Source organism: Rhinoderma darwinii, chromosome 2 (assembly GCF_050947455.1).
Source record: "Rhinoderma darwinii isolate aRhiDar2 chromosome 2, aRhiDar2.hap1, whole genome shotgun sequence".
NCBI classification, from domain to species: domain Eukaryota; kingdom Metazoa; phylum Chordata; class Amphibia; order Anura; family Rhinodermatidae; genus Rhinoderma; species Rhinoderma darwinii.
The window spans coordinates 430,509,403-430,533,197 of record NC_134688.1 but is presented as its reverse complement, the minus strand read 5'-3'; the positions used below and the strand labels follow the sequence as shown (position 1 = coordinate 430,533,197).

Below are 23,795 nucleotides of genomic sequence, written 5' to 3'. Positions count from 1 at the left end.
ACAAGTTGAGTACTGGCGTGGTTGTTGCACACATTGATTATTGGCCTGCTTGTCTGAGACCCTGTTCAGCTTTGCAGCACCGGACTTGACAGTGGTAGTCAGCATTGGCCATATACGAACAAACAGAGGTTAAGTATTTGAGGATACCAAAGTGGATATAATTGCCTGTGAGAGGCTGATACCTTTCATGTGAATTGGAGCTTTGAAACAGTGGACTAAGTTTGCTCCTCAGTATCATTTGAATACATTGTATTGCAGCATCTCTGTATCGGATGCAACAGTAGAGATAACTGCTGGGATTTGGATTTTTAGCACCCTTATTGTATTCACTATTACTATAGGGTCGTTTATTTTGTTACCTTTTTTCCTGGGATACCTCTGACTGTACATATACAGCTTATATAATAATCTACTATGACTAAACGTAGGGGCAAAACCGTTCCTAGGAAGCTTACAGAATACTTTGCAAACTCTGTATGCCGCAGGATGAGGGCTCTCCGCGGCTGACTTGCTCACCCAGATGTCTGAAGATACAGTCATTCCTAGCCTTTCATTACATGCTGATGGGGCAATTTCTGTGGATGAAGATTTCTCTCCCCCCATTGTCTCATATTCTAGAATTGATTTATTTTTAGTAAATAATCAGGGACTCCTGCAATCTCAGTCCACTGATATTGGACAGATTACCTGGTCAGATCATGCCCGGGTTTCTCTTTCTTTAGCGGAAAAATTTTCCTCTCTTAGCACTTTCCAATGGCGGTTAAACGACTATATTCTCCACCACTCTGATCATAAAACTAAAATTGATAGATGAACTGACACAGTATTTTTCTACTAATGTGGGCTCAGTTTCCTGTCCACACGTATTATGGAATTCTCATAAGGCATATATGAGAGGGATGCTGATAAAAGCTTGTTCACGGGCTAAGAGGAAAAGGGAAAAGGAGATATCGGATTTAAAGAGGCTCTGTCACCAGATTTTGCAACCCCTATCTGGTATTGCAGCAGATAGGCGCTGCAATGTAGATTACAGTAACGTTTTTATTTTTAAAAAATGAGCATTTTTGGCCAAGTTATGACCATTTTTGTATTTATGCAAATGAGGCTTGCAAAAGTACAACTGGGCGTGTTTACAGTAAAAGTACAACTGGGCGTGTATTATGTGTGTTACATCTGGGCGTGTTTACTTCTTTTACTAGCTGGGCGTTCTGACGAGAAGTATCATCCACTTCTCTTCAGAACGCCCAGCTTCTGGCAGTGCAGACACAGCGTGTTCTCGAGAGATCACGCTGTGACATCACTCACTTCCTGCCCCAGGTCCTGCATCGTGTCAAACGAGTGAGGACACATCGGCACCAGAGGCTACAGTTGATTCTGCAGCAGCATCAGCGTTTGCAGGTAAGTAGCTACATCTACTTACCTGCAAACGCCGATGCTGCTGCAGAATCAACTGTAGCCTCTGGTGCCGATGTGTCCTCGCTCGTCCGACACGATGCAGGACCTGGGGCAGGAAGTGAGTGATGTCACAGCGTGATCTCTCGAGAACACGCTGTGTCTACACTGCCAGAAGCTGGGCGTTGTGAAGAGAAGTGGATGATACTTCTATACACAACGCCCAGCTAGTAAAAGAAGTAAACACGCCCAGATGTAACACATAATACACGCCCAGTTGGACTTTTACTTTAAACACGCCCAGTTGTACTTTTGCAAGCCTCATTTGCATAAATACAAAAATGGTCATAACTTGGCCAAAAATGCTCATTTTTTAAAAATAAAAACTTTACTGTAATCTACATTGCAGCGCCTATCTGCTGCAATAGCAGACAGGGGTTGCAAAATCTGGTGACAGAGCCTCTTTAACCATGAACTTTTTGAGTCTGGAACTGAAAAATAAAATAGGCCCCACAATAAGTTATGCGACTGAATTGCGCTCCTTATGTTTAAATGTACAATCTTTACTTGCTTCCCAGCAGGATTTGTATCTCAAACGCATGCAAATGCATACTTATATGCATAATAACAAAGCTGGGGCATTTTTGGCTAAGAAACTAAAACAAGCAGCGCCGCACTCTCGCATTGCTCATCTTATAGATGAAAAGGGGTATAAAGTCCTGGATCCTAGATTAATTGCTGAGAAATTTCAAGCTTATTACAGTGCTTTGTATAACCTACATGGAGATAATGACACCTATCAACCTACAGTGTCTGATATTACGGACTTTTTCAATTCTGTCCCGTTGCCACAGGTTTCCCAACCCCAGTTATTAGACCTTTTGGCTCCATTTGTCTGAGACAATTAAAGCCATATCTTCCCTTAAATTATTTAAGGCTCACAAATAATTATTATAAAGTGTATGCCACAATTTTAGCCCCTCACCTTCTGCAAGTCTTTAATAAGGCTGCAACAGATGGTAATTTCCCGGAGGAAATGCTATCTGCTACCATAGTCACCATTCCAAAGCTCGGAAAAGACCATATATCCCTATATCTCCAGCTAACTTCCGCCCAATCTCCCTTTTGAATTCGGATATTAAAATTTATGCAAAAATTCTTACAAACAGACTTTTCAAAATTGTCCCCGAATTAGTTAAATCAGATCAAGTAGGGTTTGTGGCAGGACGACAGACTCAGGACAGAACTCGTAGGTTTATAAACCTAGGGCAGTGTGCGGAAGTATCTCAAAGGCCTTCTCTGCTTTTAGCTTTGGATGCAGAGAAGGCGTTTGATCGAGTGCATTGGAATTATTTATCTCACCTTTTGGAGCATTTTGGCATTAGAGGTTTTATAAAATCCTCTATAGAGTTCTTTCCCCTGGGTTTTTGTCCAACTCATTTAAGATACCATCATATTTGCCTTAGCCATGGAACCATTGGCAGAGTTGATACGCAATGATCCGAATATTGGGGGTATTAGAATTGGTCCTGGGTTCCATAAAATTGGTCTTTATGCCGATGATGTTCTTCTTGCAATTACGGATCCTCTACATTCTTTAACTTCGGTTCAGAATGCTATTTTAGAGTTCGGTAGAGTATCATACTATAAAGTTAACCCGGCTAAGTCCCAAATATTGAGTATAGGTATAGATCCCACCATTAAAGCTGCTTTAAGTGCGCAATTTCCCTATGAATGAAAAAAGATCAGATTACATACCTGGGAGTGTCTATTACTAACCCTAGTTCAGCTCTCTTTACGAAGAACTACATCCCATTACTTTCTAAAGTCTCTAAATTATTGAAAAAATATTCAAAACCTATTATCTCCTGGGCGGGGAAGATAGCTATAGTTAAAATGATGGTATTACCTGTAATATTATATATGTTTCGTATGGTAATTATCCCGGTTTCTAATGTTTACCTTTCCAAACTCCAGAAATTACTTAAGGATTTCATATGGGCTGGAAGGAAACCGAGAATACGGTTTTCCACGATGGTTAGACCTTGGCCTTCTGGGGGGATGGGAGTTCCGGATGTTAAAAAATACTTTCACTCTACTGTTCTTACCCATATGTATCATTGGTGGCATAGTAATTCGGATCCTAGATGGGTGGAGATTGAGAGGTCCATGGTGGGGTTTCCTCTGGTCTCCCTTCTGTCAATAAAAGGGTCTAAACGCCCAGTACTGTGTAAACCTTTACTTTATATTGTTGCTTCTGTATCCTCCTGGAGATATCTTACTTCAGTTACGCCTGTGTCGGAGTGTATATCCTTGAAGCTACTGCCCCTCTGCTATCTATCTTCCTTTGTGCCAGAAATCAATATAAGGACCTGGGTAAAGGCTGGGATATGTGATATAGGTTCACTGTATGATGGAGATGCATTAATACCTTTTCATAATTTGGTACATAGATACCACATTCCCAAACATGAAAATACTTTTAAATACATTTAAAAACATTTAAATACTTTCAAATCCGCCATATCTTACAGTCGAGTTTTCTGGATACCCCAGTATTCCCTATTAGTGCATATAAGATACTTGTTCTAGCATTGCCCAAACCCAAAGGGAACTCTTTGTTTTATTCTGAGGTTTCCCGATCTCAGTCATTAGTCAAGCCAGGGTATCTGTTGCATTGGGAAATAGATTTAAAATTGGAAATTTCACTAATTGAATGGTATTCTGCTATACATTGGGTCTCCAGAATTTCAAGGGGAGCTGGTCATAGAGAAACAGCGCAAAAGATATTACTTAGGTGGTATAGAACCCCTCTGCAAATTGCTAAATTTAATGTTACTTACTCTCTGTCATGTTGGAGGGGTTGCGGTATGATAGTTATATGCATGCATGGCGGACTTGCCCTCTAGCAACTTTCACAGTTATCTCTTTTATTGTACAGTTTAAGGTCTCTCCATCCCCTGCTCTGGCACTATGTTTCATTGGCCTTGTTGACATTCCTACAGAGTTTTGGTGGGTTGTTGGCCATGTAATTCTGGCTGCCAGATTATTGATAGCTAGGTCTTGGAAGTCCTCAGATCCGATTACAACAACGGAGTTAAATAATTTAGTGCAATTTGACTATGTTATGGAGAAGATGGTACCTGTACGTCTAAATACATTCAATAGTTTTCGCGTGCAATGGGCCTTATGGTCTGAATATAGGTTGTCCGGGACTGCCTCCCCCCCCCCCCTTCCCTTGTGACATGGGCGTTGGTAGCTTTGGGTGGTACGTTCGAGGCTATAGATTTATCTTCCTATCTTCTGATTTGACGTCTTATACTTTTGAATAGTCCTATAAAAGAAAAAATTCTCACTGAGGTCTTCTGACGGTTTGTGGGATAGATATGGGAGGGCACAACCTCTGGTTTAGACTTTACATGTTTTGGAAGAAGGTAACATGGCGGTCTTCATTAAACTTATTACGTTACAGCCGAAGAAGCTGAGATTTGTCCGTTTGTTATTTCTGTTGAGTTTGTACTATAATTCATCAAGATTGTATGCTAACTTGCAGACAATGTATGGAATTGTTTTATTGGAATGGATTATGTAATGCAAATGTGTTTCCTTTTCCCCTTTGTTATATTGGAAACGTAATAAAAATGTAAGTTGAAAAAAATAAATAACTGCTGTACCTAGGAAAGGAATCTTTCTTTCTCTGGCCCAGGTGATTGCTTGAAGTTTTCCTTCAGTTCCTCGTGATCCAAATCCACCAGGAACTAATATACCCCTAGAAAAAAAATAATCTCTGCATTTCATTGTGAAACATAAGCTGTAAAAAATGATATTGCTGTATGCGGGTTTTAACAGATGGATTGTTATAGGGAGGCAGGTGAATTGGAGGTTATTATTAGTTACATTTCATCTTACTACCTACATTTCATTTATTTAAAAAAATAAGTTATAAAAAAACATAAAACAAACATTAGTCTATATCAGTTTTTAAACTCTAAGGCTTCGTTCTCATCTGCGTCATGGCTCTGTTCTGGCGTTCCATCGGAGCTTTCCGTCAGAACGGGACCCTGAGTGAAAAACACGGAAACCATTGGTTTGCATCACCATTGATTTCAGTGGTGACGGATCCGGTGCAAATGATTTCCGTTTGTCCCAGTTGTGCAAGGGTTCCGTCGTTTTAGCGCAGTCGACTAAGGTATTGTGTCTGTCAAAACGACGGAACCCTTGCACAACGGAGATAAACAGAAACCATTTGCACCGGATCCATCACTACTGAAATCAATGATGATGCAAACGGAAACCTATGGTTTCCATTTGCTTCAGTCAGGGTTCCGTTCTGATGGAAAGCAGATGTAAACTAAGCCTTATTCGGATAAGCGTGTCAAACCGGCTGTGAAATACTGCCGTTTTTCATGGCCGATTTGCACCCGTGTGGGACCCGTTTTGACGAATCCCTCATAAACTTGAGTAATCTGTGAAAACAGACAAAAATAGGACATATCCTATTTTTTCACGGGCCCTTCACATGGTTCGCTAAAAAAACGGACCTTATGAATAGGCCCATAGAAATACATGCAGCCGTGTGACGGACTGTATCAACACTCAAATGTAAAAAAGGCATATAATGCCTTATTCAGATATCATTTGGATGACTACTTCACTCAGCAGATGACAGATTAGATGTTTGATGAATACATTTATTAGAACGCTATACTAATCCCCACTAAGATACAGAATGCAGACACCTCTACTTATACTACACTATTGCATGTATTTATGATAGAACATGCTCAAAACATCATAATTAAAGAGCATCTGTCACCACCTTTTTTCAGCACGCACTTAAACCGCATTTTCATCTACCCGTAAACACTGTCCGTAAATACGGTTCCGTAGTCATTCGTAAATTATCCGTATATACGGACGGGTTCCGCAAAAACGGTCCGTAGTGCATCCGTATTTTATCCGTAATAAGATAAGCCTGATGAAGATCTAGGAACTACGTCGAAATGCATAGCACCTCATTATATTCAGTGTTTGTTTTATTGTGAGTGGTCCCGAATAAACAGAAAAAAATTATTTCTAACTACCGTCAAGTGCTTATATCAGCGATGGGAGCACCCCATATAGGAGCTTCTTTTCTTTACCCTATCCTGTAGGCCATCAATATGTGATCGCTTGGATCCCCGCCGATTAGCTGTTTTGAAGGGGGTGCAGCACTCATACGAGGGCTGCTTCCCCTTCATTTCTACTTGATCACTATGAATCGTCGACACAGATGTAGCAGCAATTCACAGTATTGCAGTCTTCTCCCATTCAATTCAATGGAAGGTTACAATACTGTGAATCATCGCTACATCTGTGTCGATGGTTTACAGTGAGCAAGAAGAAAGTAAGGGGAAGCAGGGCTCGTATGAGTGCTGCACCCACTCCAAAACAGCTGATCGGCAGGGTTCCCGGGAGTCGGAACCCGAGCAATCAGCTAATAATGGCCTATCTTGAGGATAGGCCATCAATTTTTAGGGACTGGAAACCCCTTTAACATAAAGTAATATATAGATTTTTTTTATATGCTTATGGTTCATCCATTTTTAGACCGACTGATATTTAGTTCGCAACCTGCTATAGTTTCAGACTTTTCTCCTGTGGAAGAGTCCCCCCTGTAATGCATGCTGTATGTGAGTTCTGTGTGCCCAGGATGCTGCAGCCTTCACTAGTTCTCATGTATCAGCACAGCTTTCTCTCTACATTGATAGCCTGTGTGATTTGCCCTCTGATCTCCTCCCTATCTACACTCTGATGCTGACAGCCTGTGTAATCTGGCTTTCCTAAAGACTTGGAAGCTGTTCCCCCTCTCGATTTTCTGATCTGCCAAGTACAGATTACATTAGCCCATCAAGAGCAGTGGACTGACAGATTGGAGTTAGAAGCAACAGCACAGATAGTTATCTACAGGAGCTGCACAAACTCTACAGCAGCAAAATGGTAGGACATTTTTTATTTAAATCAATTTAGAAAGATGCTTAACTTTGCATTCAGAAAGCAATAGAATAAAAAAAATCAGTACAAAGATATTCATAGATTTTAAGCCTTGCATTCACACTCTCACTACCTCCTGCCGTCTGCAACTCAAAAACAATTATTTTATCCGTCCTTTTCATATACAGGACAGTACCAAAGTATTAGTTAATTGCGTTTATTATATCCCGGCTAGACTATTGTAACGCCCTCCTTTGTGGCCTGCCAACAATACAGTCTAATAGCTCTCCAATCTATTTTATCGTTCCTCAAATGAAAACCCTATGCCAGTCCCTCTACTGGCTGCCCATTACAGAATGAATGCATTCTAAAATACTCACTGTAACCTAGAAAGTCCTATCTAATTCTGCTTTGTCCTACATTTGTTTTCTAATTCAGATACAACTTCACATGTAAACTCCACTCTGCCAACCTTCTCTCTACCACTCTAATCACATCCTCACACTCTTGCATACAAGACTTCACTTGTGCCTCCCCTGACTTCTAAAACTTCCTCCCTCTTTCCAGCTATCAGAAAACGTACCCCTTCCAACAAGCACATAACCTAGTCTTAAGAGTCCCCCCTACCAGTATTCCCACACTCTCCACCTGACGTGTAGAGCTGCTTACTCCATTCCATGACTTCTTGTAGCTATTACCCATTACTCATATATTATAAGCTTGTATGGACAGGAATCCTACCTAATGTGTCTTGTAAATAATTACTCAATTTGTGTGTACAACACTGTCTTTTGTAACGTTTACAATGTATTACCTGCATATTGTGCAATGTAAATCGTTACCAAAATTGTATGGAGTTATATAAAGAAATAACAAGGCCTAATTCAGACGAGCATGTTTGGCCCGTGATATACGGTCCGTGTGTCGGCCGCATTTCCCGAACCGAACACACTGCAGGGAGCCGAGCTCCTAGTATCGTAGTTAACTATGACGCTAGGTGTCCCTGCCTCTCCGTGGAACTACTGTCCCGTACTGAAAACATGATTACAGTACGGGACCGTTGTCCCGCAGCGAGGCAGTGACACCTAGCGTCATAGATAACTATGATGCTAGGAGCCCGGCTCCCTGCAGTGTGTTCGGTCCGGGAAATGCGGCCGACACACGGACCGTATATCACGGACCGAACACGCTCGTCAGAATTAGGCCTAACAATAAGAACAGTGACAAATACATCAGGAGCTTTTTTTCCAGCATATAACCTCACAGTATACCACAAACATGTTGTGAATTTAGCCTAACATGTTACATTTTGTGAACAACGACATTCTTTAAACATCACAGATGAACAGAGCCGAGTACAGTTTCCTTTGACCTTGAGGAGAGTGGGCGTTATCACCCGACAGGCTTCAGCTCTACGGCCGCGGTTCTTTTCCATACTAAACACACAATGTACTCTCAGTGGGACTCAACAGAAGAGTAGAACACATAGGCTTTAAAAACACTAATAAAAAAAACACCTCTTATTATGTGGCTTCTTCTTTTTGAATGATGCACTTTGTATACGAAATTTTGTTCTTTAATACCCATACACCCGATGAATATGATGTTGACCTGCATACTTCTGGAAGAGCATGAATTAAAATAGCTGTCTGAAGAAACTTGTGCATCCTACCTTGATCACCTAAAAATGTGTAAGTCTGTGCAGAAAGTTTCAGATCTTACTAATGCTTTCATGTACTTTCTGAGAAATATATATATACCGACTACTGTGACTGCATCCGAGAACTAGTAATAATAAATGAAAATGGTTTTTAAACATCAAAGAACATAAGATGCGGTACTGTAATTGAGAAGGACATGTCACCCACTGTGATAGAGATTAGTCTGACGGTTGTCACTATTCACTGCTTGGTGGTAGCATGCCAGCAGGGTACAAGTTTAAGTCCACAGACCCCCTGCATACAAATATTAAATGTACAGTATGTATAGAGAAAAGAAAGTGTCTCTAAATGAAGCTCCAGTTATATTTTATTTATTTCTCCCATCATACATTCTCAGGACTCTGGTTGATGTTAATGTCGCACTTATTAAGTCCAAATGACTTCTATTACACAACCATATAGGAAGCTTATTTCACGTTGCAGCTGCTTTTCATATATTATAATGTGAAGATAAATATAGAATAATGTGAGAACAGTCAAATTTCAGGGCGTGCGAATCCTGCAGTCCTTGCAAAAATATGGGGGAAGGGAGTGTAAAACGCATTTCCAGTTATCTGTTCAAAATTCAACATTTTTTTAATTTAAAAGTTGAATTATTTTGCCAGGCTCTGACTTTCATTTTGCAATGAATGAAAACCTTACGAGTAGGAGTAGTATTAAATTAATATTGGCATTTATATCTGAGTGCAGGAAAACCATCCACTAACTAGGAAAGTAACATATACATGACATGTAGAAAGGAAGGGGGCAGGAAGAATACTTGTATACAGGTTGGGTGACCAAGGTCTTGGCTGTGTAAATGGAAGCAGTGGATTTGGAGCTCTGTAATGAAAAAAAAACAAAGCCGAACCCCCATAAAGATTTGCTATGAAGTTAACTATCACAGAATTTTGGAAAAGTGGTTAAAAAGTGGAAATTTTCTTGACAAGAGGTTGTCTTTCCAGAAAGCTCATAAGCTCCCTCTAGTGGTGGATGCAGGCAGATAGAATTGGATCATTTAGAGGGGTATTTGAGGCTGATTGGCTTGCTCAGCTGTTTCTGTCATTTCCATAGACTTCAAAAGAGAGAGAGTGGCAAGCTCTATCCCGATTCCCATCCTATTTGCAGTCGCCAATAGCCACTTTCATTTTAAATCAAGGTCATGAGATCCCCATTCTGTGGATAGGTGGGGGTCCAAGAAGCGGGACACCCAACTATCAGACATTTATGGCATATCCATGCCTTTGGTCGGAAAATTCCTTAAGTTTATGGTTGTTTTACGGTCAGCAGGTTATTAAGATATGCTATGAAAATGAATAAGCACACAATTTTATCCTTGAAGGGGTTGTCCAGTTTTTATTTGTTTTTTTATTTATTTGTAGAACAGGAAATCATACAGTTTTCTAATATACATGTATTAGAAATTCTGCTCACTTATCTTTCTTATAGTGCATGAGGCCCCATAGAGGACACATACATGGGCTAAGTGAATAGGAGTAAGGAACCCGCCTCAAAATCTGCAGCGGAATTATTCTCGCTGTTGCCAGGGAGATTCCTCCTCCTATTGACTGCAATGGGAGGTTCGGGCATAATCAGCCTGAAGATCGGGCAGGACGCTTCTTATTCCCGCTAGCTGAAAAAGCGCCCGACTCCCATTGAAATGAATGGGAGGCGGAATTTTGCGGCGGAATCCGCGGCGGGTTCTACCGCAAAAATTCTGCCATGTGACCAGGGCCTAAAGGTGGAATAATGATAAACAACTACTTCACTGTGCGTTTATTCACGGTTTCTAGATAATTTATAAAATGGCTGCCTGTCTCTAGGTGATGTCATGTTATCAATAAAGTTAAATATTTAAAAAAAAACACAACACACAGAGGAGACAGGGAGAAGAATGTAAGGCCTCATTCACACGACAGGGTCCGAGTGTCGGTTGTGAAAATCGGCAGTTTTTGGCCGGTTTGCATCCGTTCCGATTGCGTTCCGGGCCGTGTTGCCGTTTTTAACGGCCGATTTGCATCCGGTTTTTTCCCTGACCGTTTTTTAATTGGATGAATTTTTTGCACTTTACTTATTTTTTTATTATTATGGTCTGTCCCTCAAAGGTCAAAAAAGAAATTTTTGGAACTTTTAATATTTTTTTTCTTTCTTTTACACCATGTTTTTCCACTGTAACTGGAGCTGCACAGCAGCCCCAGTTACAGGGGAAATCAGCCCTCTCATAGTGACGATTGTCACTAATAGGGCTGTGCTGGGTCTAGTTAGACCCAGCAGCAGTCTGTCACGAACGGCACCCGGCGATCATGTGACCAGTCACATGATCACCGGGAGGAATAGAGACAGCGCCGCTGCTGCTGTCTCTATTCCTATACACAGCGTTCATTGAGCGCTGTGTAAAAAGACATCGGAGAAGACAGAAGCAGCGAAAGCTGCTTCTATCCTCTCCTCAGGGTCCCCGGCAGTCACTGACAGCCGGAGACCCGACATTCAGCTGCCTGATCGCTCGGTCAGCAAGTTAAAACCCGAGCCGTAAAAAGTCTATGGCTCGGGTTTTAAGAACCCTGACCGCTGGCCGTAAAAACACAGCCAGCGGTCGGGAACCGTAACAAACAGGGGAAGGGAGCCAGCGCAGCGCTCCCTTCCACCTGCTGTACACCCCGGCCCTGCCACACAGTATCTCCAGCGTAGCCATTCGTCCGAATGGCATCAACTCCTCCTCCTCACATGCACTCTGTGCTGTGAGGAGGAGAGAGAGCGCGAGCGAAGGTAGACCCGTCCATCACTCGGGACACATTACGGTGATGGCCGTGTATTACCCGGCCCCATAGACTTCTATGGGAGCCGGGCGGCCGGGTACCCGGCCGAAAATAGGGCATGTCCCATTTTTTGACGGCCGGTTTTCCCGGCCCGTCAAAAAATCGGTCGTGTGAATAGCCCCATTAGGGGTCTATTATTCCTAATGCAGCCGGGTGCCGGCCGATTTATGAACGGCCGGCACCCGGCCGGGAAACCCTGTCGTGTGAATCCCGCCTAAGAGCTGCTCCTCACAGACATGGCAGACATGATGATGAGATGTTGCTGGAGGTAGAAATACTTTATAACTTCTGCTCCTCAATAATCTATTATTAACCTGTTATATACCTGGATAGTGTTACCTGAATGCCAGGGGTCACATGATGTGGGTCACATGACTGCCGCCATCTTTAGTCCATTTAGTTATCCTATGGATGCATTTCTACGGACTAATCGGTGGGCTATTCCATTTATTTATTTTTTAGACAGAGACAACTGAACTGATATAAGAAAGGTATGTGAGCAGAATTTTAAAGGGTAACTAAACTTTCAGGAAACTTCTGACATGTCATAGTGACATGTCAGAAGTTTTGATAGGTGGGGGTCAGAGAACTGAGACCCCACCGACCACTAAAACGAAGCGGCAGAAGCGCTCGGGTGATCGCTGAGGAATAAAACAATGCTAGGACCTTTCAGGTCTAACATTGCAATATATTTTCTCTTTGGGGTATTCCCAAAATTGTCATTTAAAAATGTTTGATCACTGGGGGCTCCACAACTGGGACTCCCACCGATCACTAACTCTGCGTTCCACCTCACTGCGCACTGCCACTCCATTCAATGTTTATGGGACTGACGGAAACAGCCCAGCAATGTACTCGACGGTCTCTGTCAGTCCCATAGACTTTGAAAGGAGTGGCACCATGGGGCATATTTTTGCTGTTCTGCACTCACTGGATTTAATTATCAAGAACTTCTCCGTAATTATTTTTGTACAAATTAATTGACAACATAAAACCTGAATCTAAAATTATATGTATATAAATAATGGGTTGAATTTGTTTTTTAGGTTCATGTTAGAACTTCTATTTTTTTTTTTACTTATTAAAAAAATAAAAATTAGATTATACATGTTATAGAATAGACCTGAATCTCAGATACATAGACTGCGGAATCAATAACAGAGATATTTTTTTGGGGGTCTTACTATTGTATAGAAAATCCCAGTATCAGCAGCATGCTAATAATAATAGTGCCAGGATGGGAGATCTCACCCGCTGCAGTGTGTAAATCCTAATGGATACCTAATTATTTCTAACGGACAGTTTCCTGCCTGACAAACACAATTAAAATTGTGGAGAATCATGTGTTTTTCATTGTGTTTTTTTACCTTCACTGGTAGAACATATGTAACTACATCCTTAAACCGCTCAGTGCTCAGGAGACCAAATTTCCCACCGATGCACTTGAATATGTTAGCAGAATACAGGCCACAATTTACAGCCTGTATTCTTCCTAGGACGTAGCTGTCATAACAAAGCTAGCACCTTCTCGTGGCCTTTAGGGAAACTGCAGATAATTTGTCTTTGCCTGCAGATCCCTAACTCTATTGTAAGTCTGCCCCCGCTCAGCAAATCCGATAATAGATGTATCAACAATAGCAGCTCCCTAAAGTTCTAGTGTAGGTTCCCCTTTGGTGGACCCACAGTTATCGCGTGTCTTTGGCCAGCTTAATGCACCTGTTTTAAAGGGGGTGAGCGGGAATACCAGACACAGCAAGTCATATAACATTACTATATACTGTCAGTACAAATACAGGACTTACTGAGCTTTGCACAGCTTTTCCCAGGCCTTATGGTATTTAACAGGGTCTTCAGTTTTGGTAGAAGGTTCTAGCTCAGCCGAGTCTATGTACTAAGATGACATAAAACATGTATTAATAGTAGAAGATACATTCTGTATATACTGCAGCCATCAATCCTTCTTCTATACGTATTATAGAACACTAAAGTCAAAACCACAACTTTATAAACTTATACATATGATGCCCCTAGGAGTGGAGGCAGCTGGTCCCTAGAAAACTTCCTCCCAGGTCTTATACTGGCCCCTACCACTAGGACATCTACTATACTATATATACTACTCAGAACAATGCTCTCCAATCTGTGGATCTCAAACTGTTGCAAAACTACAACTCCCAGCAGCTGGAGAGCCACCGGCTGCAGACCAGGCTAATAACACCGGCTAAAATACCCCAACCGGGAAAAACGATGACTTACCATTAAATTCAGCTTATGGTTGATGGCCAGGGCAGAGTGCTCTAGAGCCTTGAAGACAGATGTGTAACAATCGCTCAGTTTAGTATATTTTCCAACCAGAGCTATGGAGCAGGTCTGCAGAAGTCGTTCATACCTGGTAGAAATGATCAAAATGACTAGTTGACAATTTAATGTGTTTTAGTTCTCTGAAAAATGTAATAATGTTCAGTCAAAGATATTTTAATGGCAAAAAAAAAATCACTTTACTGATAAATGGACGTAATGAACAATCCGTTATTTTAGAAGGGTCCCCAGACGATAAGCTGATCAGTGGGATCCCAATAGCAAGTGTTGAGTTACCGGCAGCGCCACAACAAGGAATATGAAGCATTACAGTGCCCATTGAAATGAATAGGATGTCCGTGTAAGGTTTGAAAAATTGGACGGGATACCCCCGACACGTCAGGTGTTTGTTGCTGCTCTAACACAGGTGAAGATATTACACAGCCTAGATATGCATCGTATTATTTGAAGTGGATATTTACCGGACAGCTGTGAAATCAGACTACTTTATAGTGAGGCGCAACACATATATATGCTGGGACGAATATGGATTGAAAGAAGAAAAAGCTATTGTTTGCTGGAGTCTGCCAATCACAGCGATTGATTGCAACAAGCTACTTGGTGTGAAGTCCGCTGCACAATTGAAGGCAAAGGACTGCTCGAAGCAGCAAGCTGGAGAACGACGGACTAATATCTGTTATATTTATTATTAAAATGCTCACTAGCAATTTTATACCTTTTTGCTAATTATGTCTACAGCTTAAAGAGAACCTGTCACTAAGTCATATAAATTGAACTGGTTATCTACATTACAGCGCCGATCAGATTATGTAGGAGAAGGGGCACTTATAATCTGGTGACAGAGCCTCTTTAAAGAGAACCTGTCGCTTGGACATATAAATTTAACTGGTTTACTGACCTGAATAGCGCTGTTTCCCTGATACCGGGGCTGGTTGCTTTCTTCCTAGACCCCCCGTTTTAGGGATATGTCCCACTGTTGTGTTCGCTCCCTCTACACTATTTTTCTGTAGTTAGCCAACAGGGCATAAACTACCCTCAAGCTTCCTCGTGCTGATTGGTCAGCATCAGAGGCAGGGAAACTAGCTGCACCCAGTTGGCTAACTACAGCAAATTAGCATATAGGGCCAACACAACAGTGGGCCATATCTCTTGAATGGGGGTCCAGGAAAAAAAAACAGTGCTGGAATCAGGAAAACAGTGCTATTCAGGTCAGTAAACCAGTTAAATTTATATGTCCAAGCGACAGGTTCTCTTTAAAGAGGCTCTGTCACCAGATTATAAGTGCCCCTTCTCCTACATAATCTGATCGGCGCTGTAATGTAGATAACAACAGTGGTTTTTTATTTGGGGAAACGATCATTTTTGAGCAAGTTATGAGCAATTTTAGATTTATGCTAATTAGTTTCTTAATAGACAACTGGGCGTCTTTTTACTTTTTACCAACTGGGTGTTGTACAGAGGAGTGTATGACGCTGACCAATCAGTGATCAATCAGCGTCATACACTTCTCATTGTTCCAGTCCAGCATGATCCACAGCACAGTGTGATTGTGCAGTGAAAGAAGCTGGGCTGGAACAATGAGAAGTGTACGACACTGATTGGTCACTGATTGGTCAGCGTCATACACTTCTTTACAACACCCAGTTGATAAACAGTAAAAACACGCCCAGTTAGTATTTAAGAAACTAATTAGCATAAATCTAAAATTGCTCATAACTTGCTCAAACATGATCGTTTCTCAAAATAAAAACCACTGCTGTTATCTACATTACAGCGCCGATCACATTATGTAGGAGAAGGGGCACTTATAATCTGGTGACAGAGCCTCTTTAAGTGATTGCCTGTTTGGTATTCAAGGGATTGGACATCTGTAATTGTTGTATAAATTGGTGGGGGCTCCATCTGTGGTAATGATAGTCCCTATTGATTGAAGTGACTATGTCCATGTAATGCACAGACATTCCTGGTCCTCCAGAGAGAGATGTTATTTAAAGATCATGTGATTCAAAGATTTCTCTTTGTAATACACAATTTATACAGGGAAAAGGTCATAAAAAACAAAACACACATTGGCACATGAGTTTTTCGGATCATGCAAAATAAAACAATGGAGGTCAATGGGAGAAACATGCCACTAATTGGCTGAAAAAACACTAAACCAACCCTATGACGTGATTGCAAAAAACGCCACTGACCCAAAAAAGCAAGATAAGAAAAAAATACCACATCAAAAAATGTGCTGCATGTAGTGTGTTTAATGTTTATTTATTGACTTCTAGGTAACATCTGTTGGCAACTTTTTTTTTTTTGCAGAAAAGAAATGCCAGGAAAAGCACCACAAAAAAAGGGAAATTTTCCTAAAATTGCTGTGTGTGAAGACACCTATATAGTATTTAAAAAAGGGGTTTGTAAAGTGTTTTGTGATCACAGCCTGCTCGTAGTGATGGCACCTAATCCATAGGTTGGTAGTCACATATGGTCAGAGCACCATACACCATTAAGATAAAGTCAAATATTATTGAGATCAATTTGTCTAATATATTGGACAGCAGGGAGACTAGAGGAGGAATCCAATGTACCGAAAAAAAAGAATAATATATATATGTTTGCGTGTATATAATAACTATTTCCCAGAGGATCAACTGAGGAACAAGCAAGAGGAGTCAATACGTCGAAGCAAAATGTATTGTTCATCCTTTTATTTCATATATTTTTACTAAGATTGTGCTATGTTTTATGTTTACATTGTGTTGTTTACTGTCATATCAATGGAAAAAATTCTCCAGACTCGTCATTTCATAGGGAATACAATTATTTACTGGAACAGACATGTCCGGAGAGGTGACAGGTCCTCTTCAAGGTGAATATGGCATTACAATAGAAAAAGGCTATTACTACATTGTATACACCTTTTGGCTAGTGACCTTAGATATGTTATTATTACATTTATATTTTGCTTCTACGGAATGTAACTTATAGATCCTTACTTCAAAGTGCCTGTAAATGGTAATACATTGGGAACTAATATACGGCAAGCATTCATAGAGAACTGCTGTAAAAGATGCAGTACCTGCTAGAAGTGACCTGATCTGCTATTGTCGACTGACAGATGAGGTGACAGAATATCAAATATTCATGAGGAGACGTTTCGCAAGGTATATGAAAGGGACCGAATCCGGGACGTTTATAATGCAGGCATCAGTAGTATTATAGGGTATAATTAAATTATATCTAATCCCCCGCTACATGTATCACTGAATAATCCATTATCCATCAATGCCAATGACCCACTTATTTGCATGTACGTGATACAGGCACAGATTGAAGGACATCTTAAGTGCATCTTAAATGGCGCATACTCGGTTTGGGCCATGGGCAGGTCCCACATGTTCATCCATCCATCTTTTGAGCTCTCAGAAAAAATATGTCAATCACTGTGACTATTGTAATCGTAAGCTTAGATCTGATCGATTGTATGAGGAGACAGAAAAGTGAATTGTATTTGGATGTCTCTTCGGTTTTAGGCTTTAAAATCAAAAAAGCTCCCACACAAAAGTAGAATATCTAATTTCTATTGATTCTGTCACTGGAATATGACAGCCTAAACGTAGTGGAAAACATAGAATTACCTTAATGTGAATGTAACAAAGCAGTTCAGACCATTCTAGAAATACAATTCAACAATGTTACCTACAAAATGTTGTTGAAAGTCCGAACTTAGGAGAACGTAATAAAGGCCAAATAATAAATGTCCAGTTGTCAAAAAGCCCAGATACAACAAATGGCATTAGTTTACCAGGGACCTCAGGACTTGCCATCATTATTAAAATTTAAAAAAAAAAGACCAAAAGAAAGAAAAATCTAAATTCTAGTAACTCGTGTCATGATATTGTCTTCCACTTGGTTGGTTCTATCCAATATTGCACTCTAGGGGTATGTTCACACAGGGTATATACACTGCGTAAAAGCACACACTGTATCTATCCTGGTCAGTGCAGGTAATTCCAGCTGAAAAAAACGCATCAAATTGTGGCGCAGTTTTTCGGCTGGAATGTGCGCTGCGGAAATCCTGCAATGAAAAAAACAACTGGATATAGTCACCATGGCGACACGTCCCTCTGACGTACTGACTATCTGCAGTCCTGGGATTGTTTCATCCCACATGACAGTCACAGGCTGCAGCGGTCACATGGGATGAAACGTTATCCCAGGAGGGCGGCCTGGACGAAGAAGCCGAGAATTCTGTATAAGATTTTTTTTTCTGAGTTGTGATTTTTGCGGAAGTCGCAGCTTTTCTGCCGCTAAAATCGCAACATCTGCTATTTGTCGCAGGTTTTCCCTCCCCATTGAATTCAATGAGGAAAATCCGCAACAACAAAAAACAATTTCTAAGCGTTTTTTTCCGCTCAGCATTTGTGCAGTGTGTGGATGAGAATTGTTCACTCTTGTGTACATATAGAGGCTGGACACCCATACAGACCTAGTCCTGTCTACAGCAGAGAAGTAGGTACAATTGCATTCAGTCTAGACAATTCTCCGTGAAGCTTAAAGAGGCTCTGTCACCAGATTTTGCAGCCCCTATCTGCTATTGCAGCAGATCGGCGCTGCAATGTAGATTACAGTAACGTTTTTATTTTTAAAAAAACGAGCATTTTTGGCCAAGTTATGACCATTTTCGTATTTATGCAAATGAGGCTTGCAAAAGTACAACTGGGAGTGTTGAAAAGTAAAAGTACAACTGGGCGTGTATTATGTGCGTACATCGGGGCGTGTTTACTACTTTTACTAGCTGGGCGTTCTGATGAGAAGTATCATCCACTTCTCTTCACAACGCCCAGCTTCTGGCAGTGCAGCACTGTGACGTCACTCACAGGTCCTGCATCGTGTCGGCACCAGAGGCTACACTTGATTCTGCAGCAGCATCAGCATTTGCAGGTAAGTAGCTACATCGACTTACCTGCAAACGCCGATGCTGCTGCAGAATCATCTGTAGCCTCTGGTGCCGACACGATGCAGGACCTGTGAGTGACGTCACAGTGCTGCACTGCCAGAAGCTGGGCGTTGTGAAGAGAAGTGGATGATACTTCTCATCAGAACGCCCAGCTAGTAAAAGTAGTAAACACGCCCCGATGTACGCACATAATACACGCCCAGTTGTACTTTTACTTTTCAACACGCCCAGTTGTACTTTTGCAAGCCTCATTTGCATAAATACAAAAATGGTCATAACTTGGCCAAAAATGCTCGTTTTTTAAAAATAAAAACGTTACTGTAATCTACATTGCAGCGCCTATCTGCTGCAATAGCAGATAGGGGTTGCAAAATCTGGTGACAGAGCCTCTTTAAAGGAGTTGTCCACTACCAGACAACTGATGACCTATCCACAGTATATCATCGGTGCGGGTCCGACACCTGGACCCCACACTGATCAGCTGCTCCGGTTGCTTGCGGGCATCGGATGTTATTGCACAGTATGCAATGTACGGAGACGTAAGCAGTTTGCTCCGTACATTGCATAGCGGCCGTGCTGCCGAACCTCAGCTCTGCTTCTATTCACTTGAATAGGAGCCGAGCTGCAGTACAGCAGCTTGGCCGCTATTCCATGACCGTAGCCAACTGCTTCCAGCATGGACGTCCGGTGGGCGCCTGGTGCCCGAGGCAGCCGAAGCGGCTGATCAATCCTAAATCCAGGTGTCGGACCCCCACAGATCATGTACTGATGACCTATCCGGTGGATAGGTCATCAGTTGTCCGGTCGTGGACAACCCCTTTAACAGGAAGAACTCCAGACTAATACATTGTAGCAAACTACCAGAGAGATGTGTGCAGGAGCTGCGGATGTATTTATTTCACAGAGCATTGCCTAGACTGAATACAGTTGTATCCACTTCTCTGCTGAGAGCAGGACTACCTTACATGTTCTCAGCCTCTGGATGTCAACAAGGATGTTCCCATTCAGCAAACAGAGATCTTGAAAATGGTGAGGAATTGAAACACAAATTATTTTAGAATACTGGAAAAACTCCACTGGATTCACGCACAGCGTTTTGCTGCATTTTTCGTGGTGTTTTTAATAGCATATTTTTATGCGACCATATGTTACATTAACCCCTTCCCGCTCCTGGACGTACTATTACGTCATGGCAGCTGTATCGTTCGCGCTCCATGACCTAATAGTACGTCTCGGGAGTAACGGCCGTTTCGGCCGTCCTCCCGACACATACAGGAGCTGTGACAGCTGCTGTCTTGTTCAGCAGCTGTCACAGCTCCTACAGCGGGGACCGATCGCTGTGTCCCCACTGATTAACCCCTTAAAAGCCGCGTTCTATAGAGATCGCGGCTTTTTAGGGGTTAAGCTGCCATCGCCGGCCTGCTACGCGATAGCGGCCGGCGATGGGGACTATGGCAACCGGACACCAAACAATGGCGTCCGGCTATGCCATAGACGGAAGCCTAGTGGGTCCTGACAACGTCAGGACCCACTATGCTTGCTGTCAGTGAGTAGCTGACAGTTCTAATACACTGCACTACGCATGTAGTGCAGTGTATTAGAATTGCCATCAGGGCCTCCTGCCCTCAAGTCCCCTAGTGGGACAAAGTAATACAGTAAAAAAAAAGTTAAAAGAAGTTGTGTAAAAATAAGAAAATAAAAGTTTTAAAAGTATTAAAAGTAAAAATCCCCCTTTTTCCATTATCAGTCATTTATTATTAATAAAAATATATAAACAAACAAATAAACTATACATAATTGGTATCGCCGCGTCCGTAACGGCCTGAACTACAAAATTATTTCATTATTTATCCAGCACGGTGAACGCCGTAAAAGAAAATAATAATAAACCGAACCACAATCACAATTGTTTGGTCACTTCACCTCCCAAAAAATGGAATAAAAAGAGATCAAAAAGTCGCATGTACCGAAAAATGGTACTGATCGAAACTACAGTTCGTTACGCAAAAAATAAGTCCTCGCACGGCTTTATTGATTGAAAAATGAAAAAGTTCTGGCTCTTAGAATAAGGTAACACAAAAAGTGAATGATTGTTTACAAAACGTATTTTATTGTGCAAACGCCATAAGACATAAAAAAAAACTATAAACATCTGGTATCGCCGTAATCGTATCGCCACGCAGAATAAAGTGAATATGTCATTTATAGCGCACGGTGAACGCAGTAAAAAAAAAAGAATAAAAAAACAATACTAGAATTGCTGTTTTTTAGTCACCACGCCACCTAAAAATAGAATAAAAACTGATCAAAAAGCCGCATGAACCCCAAGAAAACTACAATGCATTCCTCAAGGGGTCTAGTTTCCAAATTGGGGTCACTTTTGGGGGGTTCCCAATGTTTTGGCACCACAAGACCTCTTCAAACCGGACATGGTGCCTAATAAAAAAGAGGCCTCAAAATCCACTAGGTGCTCCTTTGCTTCGGAGGCCGGTGCTTCAGTCCATTACCGCACTAGGGCCACATGTGGGATATTTCTCAAAACTGCAGAATCTGGGCAATACGTATTAAGTTGCGTTTCTCTGATAAATCCTTTTCTGTTATAAAAAAAATGGTATAAAGAGGATTTTCTGACAAAAAAAATATTTAAATTTCACCTCTACTTTGCTCTAAATTTCTGTGAAACACCTAAAGGGTTCATAAACTTTCTAAATGCTGTTGTGAATACTTTGAGGGGTCTAGTTTCTAAAATGGGGTATTTGATAGGGGTTTCTAATATATGGGCCCCTCAAAGCAACTTCAGAACTGAACAGGAACCTAAAAAAAATAAATAAATGAGGCAATACTTCGCTTCTTACATTATACTGATAATGAGCCGTGCCCACCCCGAGATGACCCCAGTTTTGACCGTTTGTATAAACGGAGACCCCTATTAGACCGTTTCAGTGCCCGGTTTTCCCAAGCATTCACCCCCGAGAAGTGTATTTCTATTGATGAGTCCCTGGTACATTTTAAAGGGAGGGTTCAATTCCGGGAGTACCTGCCGGGTAAGAGGGCAAGGTATGGCGTGAAGATGTATAAGCTGCGAGAGTGCATTCGGGTATACCTACAGGTTTAGGCTATATGAAGGAAAGGCCACCCCCAAACCAGACTGCATCCTGGACTACAATAGGTACATGGGAGGTGTGGACTTGTCAGATCAAATCCTGAAGCCCTACAGCACCATGCGGTGTGGTATAAGAAGCTGGCCGTGCACATCATACAGATGGCTTTGTACAATGCGTACGTGCTACGTCGATGTGCAGGCCAGACGGGAACTTTCCTGGAATTTCAAGAGGTGATTATCAAGAACCTAATCTTTAGGGACCAAGAAGGGGGGGCACCCAGTACTTCTGGAAGCGGGGCCACACGCATCGTACCAAGGCGGCAACACTTTCCAGGAGAAGTTCCCCAAACTGGCAAGAAGGGAAAAAGTCAAAAGAGGTGCAAAGTCTGCTATAAGAGGGCGATAAGGGATGACACAATATATCAATGTGACACGTGTCCCGAATAACCAGAGCTCTGTATGAAAGTCAGTTTTCAAATTTATCATACATCCCTTGGTTTATAATTTACCCCAATTTTACTTACCCTGATGCACTCCGCACAGCTTATCCCCCCTCGTCTTTCCCCTCTGAGCCCTGCTGTGTGTCCAGGCAGCTGATAACAGCCACATGTAGGGTATTGCCATACCCGGTAGAACCCACATTACAGTTTATGGGGTGTAGGTCTATGGTCAAAATGCTCACTACACCTCTAGATGAATGCCTTAAGGGTGTAGTTATTAAAACGGGGTCACTTCTTGCAGGTTTCAACTGTACTGGTACCTCAGGTGCTTCTGCATACATGACTTCGCACTAGAAAATTCCCAGTAGGCCAAATGGTGGTCCTTTCCTTCTGAGCCCTCCCATGGGCCCAAACGGCAGTTTATCACAACAAATGGGGTATTGCGGCACTCAGAACAAATTGCGCAACAGAATGGGGTATTTTGTTTCTTGTGAAAATAAGAAATTTTCAGCCAAAACGACATATTATTTAAAAAAAATAATTTTGTTTTCATTCCCAGCCCAATTCAAATAAGTTCTGTGAAAAAACTATGGGGTCAAAATGGTCATAACACCCATAAATGAATTCCTTGAGGGGTGTAGTTTCCAAAATGGGGTCATTGTGGTTGGTTTCTATTGCTTTGATACCTCTGGGGCTCTGCAAATGCGACATGGCACCCGAAAACCAAACCAGCAAAATCTGTACTCCAAAGAACACATAGCGCTCCTTCCCTTCTGAGGCCTCCCATGGGCCCAAACGGCAATTTATTGCCACAAATGGGGTATTGCTGCACTCAGGAGAAATTGGGCAACAAAATTGAGTATTTTGTTCCCTGTGAAAATAAGAAATTTTGATAAAAAATTACATCTTATTGGAAAAAATTTCATTTTTTTAATGTCACAGCCCAATTGAAATAGGTGCTGTGAAAAAACTGTGTGGTCAAAATGCTAACAACAACCATAAATTAATTCCTTGTGGGGTGTAGTTTCCAAAATGGGGTCACTTTTGGTGGGTTTCCATTGCTTTGATACCTCTGAGGCTCTGCAAATGCGACATGGCACC

The 23,795-nt window shown here is 41.7% G+C and overlaps 1 protein-coding gene across 3 annotated transcripts in view; it reads right to left on the bottom strand.

Annotated features, from left to right (window-relative positions):
* The window catches only part of CTPS2 (CTP synthase 2), a 164,471-nt gene that overhangs the window by 97,269 nt on the left and 43,407 nt on the right, over nt 1-23,795 (bottom strand). For all 3 annotated transcript variants that reach the window (XR_012881580.1, XM_075854407.1, XM_075854408.1), the window contains exons 10-12: nt 14,138-14,270; nt 13,684-13,772; nt 5,067-5,161 (exon numbers count right to left, since the gene is read on the bottom strand). Coding sequence is in view for 2 of the 3 variants with exons in the window: in XM_075854407.1 (XP_075710522.1) it covers nt 5,067-5,161; nt 13,684-13,772; nt 14,138-14,270 (317 nt within the window). In the remaining variant the exon portion in view is untranslated. The remainder of the gene's footprint in view (nt 1-5,066; nt 5,162-13,683; nt 13,773-14,137; nt 14,271-23,795) is intronic.